Consider the following 5,778-nt stretch of genomic DNA (forward strand, 5'->3'; position numbering starts at 1 on the left):
CACACACACCTCACATTAACACATTATTCTATCCAATCCCAAAATGTGAGTTACAAGTAATAATAGAAACTCCCTTTAACTTTCTAACCTTAACCAAAAATCCCTTCTCCCCCGACCCCATCCAGGCCTCTGGGTAACCCCACCTATTGGCGCATGTGTCTGGGTAAACACCACATGAACTCATCCCGGGACCTCCCTTCCCATGAGGCCTGCTACAAGGTGAACAGCATCTTCATGTTTATTTATTGAGATATAAAAGCATGTATTATCTAAGTATAAATTGTAATATGATGTCTCTCTTTCTGTATTGTCATTGATTGTTTTTTATCTCCTTCAATGTTATTGTTTTACTGTAAAGTAGGTTGCGATTTTTTTTTTTTTTTAATAACGTTTAATTTGATTCGATTTCTTTGACTCCAGGTGGACGGCATCGTCAGGCACAAGGGCTTCGTGTACGAGCAGGACAAGACGGACATCACTAACGACATCGCCCTGGTGCATTTGAGCTCTGCAGTCAACATGACCAGGGAGATTAGTCCCGTGTGTCTGCCGGCGCTCGGCGCCCTGATGCCTGCTGGGAAACCCTGCTACGTCACGGGGTGGGGCGACGAGAAAGGTATGTTTTTTATGGTTTTTAGGAATAGTAGTTTATCAATAGGCACACTCGTAGGTGCACATACACAGACACACACCCTTGCAATTCAGATACATGACACACCACCTCAAATACACATTTGAAAATACACCATTTAAATACACCTTTAAAAACACGGCACATATTGCATAGCAACACCTACCTCTGCTGAGACTAAACGTTTAACTATTTTATGATGCTATAACAACATCAGCCCCAAAGAACCTCTCCTCAAACTGGCAGTGATAGCTCCACCCATCTCACCCAGCTCCCACTCTACTTGACACTTGACTGACATTAACAGGGCTTTCCTCTCCTAGGAGGGATTATAAGCAGGCTACAATATTAACGCAAAGCCTGGTGTTGGCTGACTGGGTGTGACATGTTCTTTTCAGGGCTGATAAAGTTTTCATGAGGCCAGGTGGCACTCCACAGCACTGACACCACATATAGAGTCTGAATCAACTCAGCACAGTATTGACACCACGTATAGAGTCTGAATCAACTCAGCACAGTATTGACACCACGTATAGAGTCTGAATCAACTCAGCACAGTATTGACACCACGTATAGAGTCTGAATCAACTCAGCACAGTATTGACACCACGTATAGAGTCTGAATCAACTCAGCACAGTATTGACACCACGTATAGAGTCTGAATCAACTCAGCACAGTATTGACACCACGTACAGAGTCTGAATCAACTCAGCACAGTATTGACACCACGTATAGAGTCTGAATCAACTCAGCACAGTATTGACACCACGTATAGAGTCTGAATCAACTCAGCACAGTATTGACACCACGTATAGAGTCTGAATCAACTCAGCACAGTATTGACACCACGTATAGAGTCTGAATCAACTCAGCACAGTATTGACACCACGTATAGAGTCTGAATCAACTCAGCACAGTATTGACACCACGTATAGAGTCTGAATCAACTCAGCACAGTATTGACACCACGTATAGAGTCTGAATCAACTCAGCACAGTATTGACACCACGTATAGAGTCTGAATCAACTCAGCACTGCAGCGGATGACCCCAGAGAGAGAGAGACAGAGAGCACGCAACCTCTCACACAGTGACAGGGCAGCGACACAAACATACAATGTTATATCTGACTTTAACATCTTCTGTTCTGTTGTATCTATCTGAGCTCCCATTGACTCTCAGTGATTACTCTAGTATAGGACTATAACATAGCTAGTAGACATACTGGATATCCATTATTGATCAGTCATGTATAGAGAGAGATACAAGGAGGAGTGATATGTTAAGGCTATTCACAACGGGTTCAATGAGGATAGCGAGGCTTGCAAGCTAAGAAGCTAGCTAGCATGGCGACCATGTGTTCATGTTGAATTAGACAGCAGTTGTAATGGTCATTATAGACATTTGCATAGGAACATTACATGGGCATGCCTGTCTAGCCACTCCCCTAATACACCGGCCCTCCCCCTTCCTCCCATCTCTCTCTCCAGGTAGCCTCTTCCCTGTTGTATCTGAGAAGTTGAACCAGGCAGCCCTGCCCATCGTCCCCTTCGCCACCTGCAGTAAGCCAGCCTACTGGTGGGACACCCTGAGACCCTCCATGATCTGTGCCGGATACGAGTCTCCAGACGAGCTCAAGTCAGCCTGCCAGGTAGACTACGGACCCCTACCCGGCTACAGTGCCTCGTTTTGGGCAAGGGGAGGAAGGGAGAGAGCCTGGTGGTACAACCTATTACACAGAGAGTGGCTCGGTTTGCTCTAGGAGAGGTTGGGAGAAAGCCTGGTTGTTCAACCCAACTAACCAGCTTTAGTGCTTCGTTTTGGGGTAGGTAACGGTAGGTTATGGGTGGTGGGCTGGTTGTATCACCTTGGCTTCTACCGAGACCAAGTGGCTTGTTATTATATTACACAATGATAATACAGTCCAGTGGTTTCTCCTGATTGGAATGCATTATGTAACAATTATGTAACACAGCACACAGCATTTGTTTGTGATCAGTCAGCCTTGATAATGGTTGAATTAGTTTGTTGTTGTGGTGGGACAGAGGACAAAGAGTATAGGAACTACATAGTTGTCTGTCATAATGAGGGTCATATGAATGACAGCAGTGTGAGAGTCTTTGACCGCCACGTGCTGCTATGTATTTTACCCAGCAGCTCTTGTGCTACTCGCAGTGTTCTTTCCCTCTGTAGTGTTTTGTTACCGTGTAGCCTTAGTAGCCTGAGTACGTTGAGTACGTGTGCTTCCTATCCTATGATGTGAATTAATGTCTGAAAATAATTCACTAGCGATTATGTTCTTTGCAAGATTATGTCGATAAAAGTAATCCAACTCTTTTGGGACAGTTGCTGGTTCAATCCTTTTAATATTTTAGTTGTCATCTATAATTACATTAAAATGTTCACTCTCCTTTCTCCTCATCCCTCGCTCCTCTCCTCGTCCTCTCCTCCTCTGCAGGGTGACTCAGGTGGCCCCTTCGCCTGCCAACCCTCAGCCTCAGACCCGTGGGAGGTCCACGGCATCGTCAGCTTCGGCCCCTTCGGCTGTGTCAAGGACAAGAAACCCTCTGTGTTCACCAGAGTGTCCTCCTTCAACGACTGGATCGATGATAACATGAAGAGGTTCATCTATGAAAAGTCGCTAGACTAAGGCGAAATCACTGATCTCAGAACTGTTGGGGGGTGTTGATGTAGATGGTAGATGGTAGATGGAGTTGCTACCTAACCACAAATCTAGGATCAGATTATAATTACTCATCTCAGAACTGTTTTGTCAGGTTGGATAGTGTGTGTTGGAGTTGGAACCTAACCACAGATCTAGGATCAGATTATAATTACTCATCTCAGAACTGTTTTGTCAGGTTGGATAGTGTGGGTTGGAGTTGGAACCTAACCACAGATCTAGGATCAGATTATAATTACTCATCTCAGAACTGTTTTGTCAGGTTGGATAGTGTGGGTTGGAGTTGGAACCTAACCACAGAGCTATGATCAGATTTGTTTAACCTGACGCATAACACAATCTATTAGGTAGGTGGGAAATGATCTGATCCTGTTAGGGCAGCTTGATCCTACCTTCTACACTCATTAAAGTTTAACACTACAGTATTTATACACTGCAGGCCCCAAGAGGTTTCATAATATATTTGAGTCATTTAGCAGATGCTCTTACCCAGTGTGACTTAAAGGAGCAATTAGGGTTAAGTGCCTTGCTCATGGGCACATCGGCTGATACAGTATTTCACCTAGTCGGGGTTTCAAGCCTGACCCAACGCTCTTAGCCGCCAGGCTACCTGCCGCTCCAGTAGGGAGGTATAATACACTGCAGCACCACAGTACCTTATGGACATTAGGATTATACTGTGTATACCAGTACAGATGATTGTGGGAATACTTTTTGCATAATGTCTGTATATCAATCTCCTATTCTCAGCATGTAGAAATATTGTAAGTAATGTGATCATGTTTCATGTTGCAATTGCTTCCATTCTGGACCTTTGAATAAAATCCTTATTTTGCATATTCTCCCACTTCTGGAACAGTAATGTGATTCCACATATTACCTTACAAGGCTTATAAAATCCTCTTTGTATGGATGTAGGCTGTTAAACTTCAAACACAGCTTACATCCAAATCCCCCTTTCCTCCCCAGCCTTAGTATACTGTCATCCATTCTCCCTTCTGACTCAGCCAAATCCTACAGGCAGACTCTTCAAAAATGATATTCCTTTAGTCACATGACCCATCCGCTCAGCCAATGAGAGCGCGGGGCTCAGATTTCAGCCCAGGAGGAGACAGACAGCCACTAATCTGTGTTTCAGAACAGGGGGTTGTAAAACAAGGAATCTCATGTGTAGACTGGAGTCTTTACCCATTGTTCCTCGCTCTACCTTGGATTATTTTTGCTGTTGATTGGGGACTTTTGGATGGCACTAGTCTGGGTGAAAGGGTTTGCCAGCTTTGGGCAAGGTTTAGGCGGTGTGTATTCGGGACAAGAGTGAAGAGAGGGAGAAGAAGGGAGGAGGAGAAGGAGGGAGGATAGTCATTTTTCTTCATCCTTCTTTTCTGCAGACTGCAGGCATTTCCCCGAGAGAATGGGGGCAGGAGCGCTCACCATCTGTGTAAGTAGCTACAAAGCCTTTTTCCTCAGCCGACCCGGGTGGCAGGCACAGGGGCTTCTATCTCGGTGGCAAGGGGCTTTATGGATATATAACGGGTCACTCTTACAGTTCACTCAGCCATAGGCAGCACACTCTTTTGTGTGTGTGCGTGTGACAGCGAGAGTTGGCTTTTACATCGGTCTGGGCACAGAGAGAGTCTTTTTAAAATGTCTTCTAGCTGTCACAGTTCTGCAGTCTGTTTCTTCCTGGCACTGAAACACTTTCCTCTCTCTCTACATCTCCCTCCACCTTCAAAATAACTTTATTTAGGTTACTGAACACAAACTCGCATCAGAGTAACAGGGACAAGATGTGTTTACTGAAAGTGAAGTACGTTCTCCAGCACTGTGTGTTCAGTAGGTAGACCAAGCTTTTCTCTCCCTGGTAACTCTTACTCGACATCACGTAATTCTGAGTCAGACTTCCCTAATGGGCTACAACACATAAACCCAGTAGAGGTGGTATCATGGCAGCATGACTAGAACAGGGCTACCTTTATGCTAACTAACTCTATCTGAGTCTAAATTCCTTAGCAATGATCCAGTGACTCAGTTTTTAAATGGGAGTCTGTAATGAAAGCCGTTATGACAAACTCCTAAAAAATATATATATTTAGCACCAGGAACATTTGAGGAATGTTATGAGTAAACCCTAGTCCGTTCCCTCAATAGTCTCAGGATTACTTGCCTCATAAGGACAACAACTACCCATAGAATGAAGTCTGTGATATGAGCTAGTCACTACTACAGCCTTCTAGTGGAGCAGCAGTTGTTACTGCTAGGACTGTTTTTCCTGTGCTGCTGCCATACCAGTTGCTCCTACGGTCACCCACATTGGGAGAGACAAAGAGGGGGAGGGAAGAAGAGGAAGCATGCTAGGGCATGCTATCCCCCTCTGTGAGTCAGTTCAGGAGGCAGCCAAACTTCTGTGTGGTCTAAAATCACCATACAATTGATTTATTCGCAAAAAGCTATGTAAATGACAATA

At 44.6% G+C, this 5,778-nt stretch overlaps 1 protein-coding gene across 1 annotated transcript; it reads left to right on the forward strand.

The window, feature by feature from the left end:
- Positions 1-125: 125 nt before the first annotated feature.
- Positions 126-4,158, forward strand: LOC129850922 (chymotrypsin-like elastase family member 2A; the record flags this gene model as incomplete). The annotated part of the gene is made up of 4 exons (XM_055917088.1): positions 126-219; positions 421-616; positions 2,122-2,282; positions 3,090-4,158. Coding segments are annotated over 4 exons (643 nt in total), but the record flags the coding sequence as incomplete, so codon positions are not given.
- Positions 4,159-5,778: the final 1,620 nt, after the last annotated feature.

This window comes from Salvelinus fontinalis, unplaced genomic scaffold (assembly GCF_029448725.1).
Source record: "Salvelinus fontinalis isolate EN_2023a unplaced genomic scaffold, ASM2944872v1 scaffold_2479, whole genome shotgun sequence".
Classification (NCBI taxonomy): domain Eukaryota; kingdom Metazoa; phylum Chordata; class Actinopteri; order Salmoniformes; family Salmonidae; genus Salvelinus; species Salvelinus fontinalis.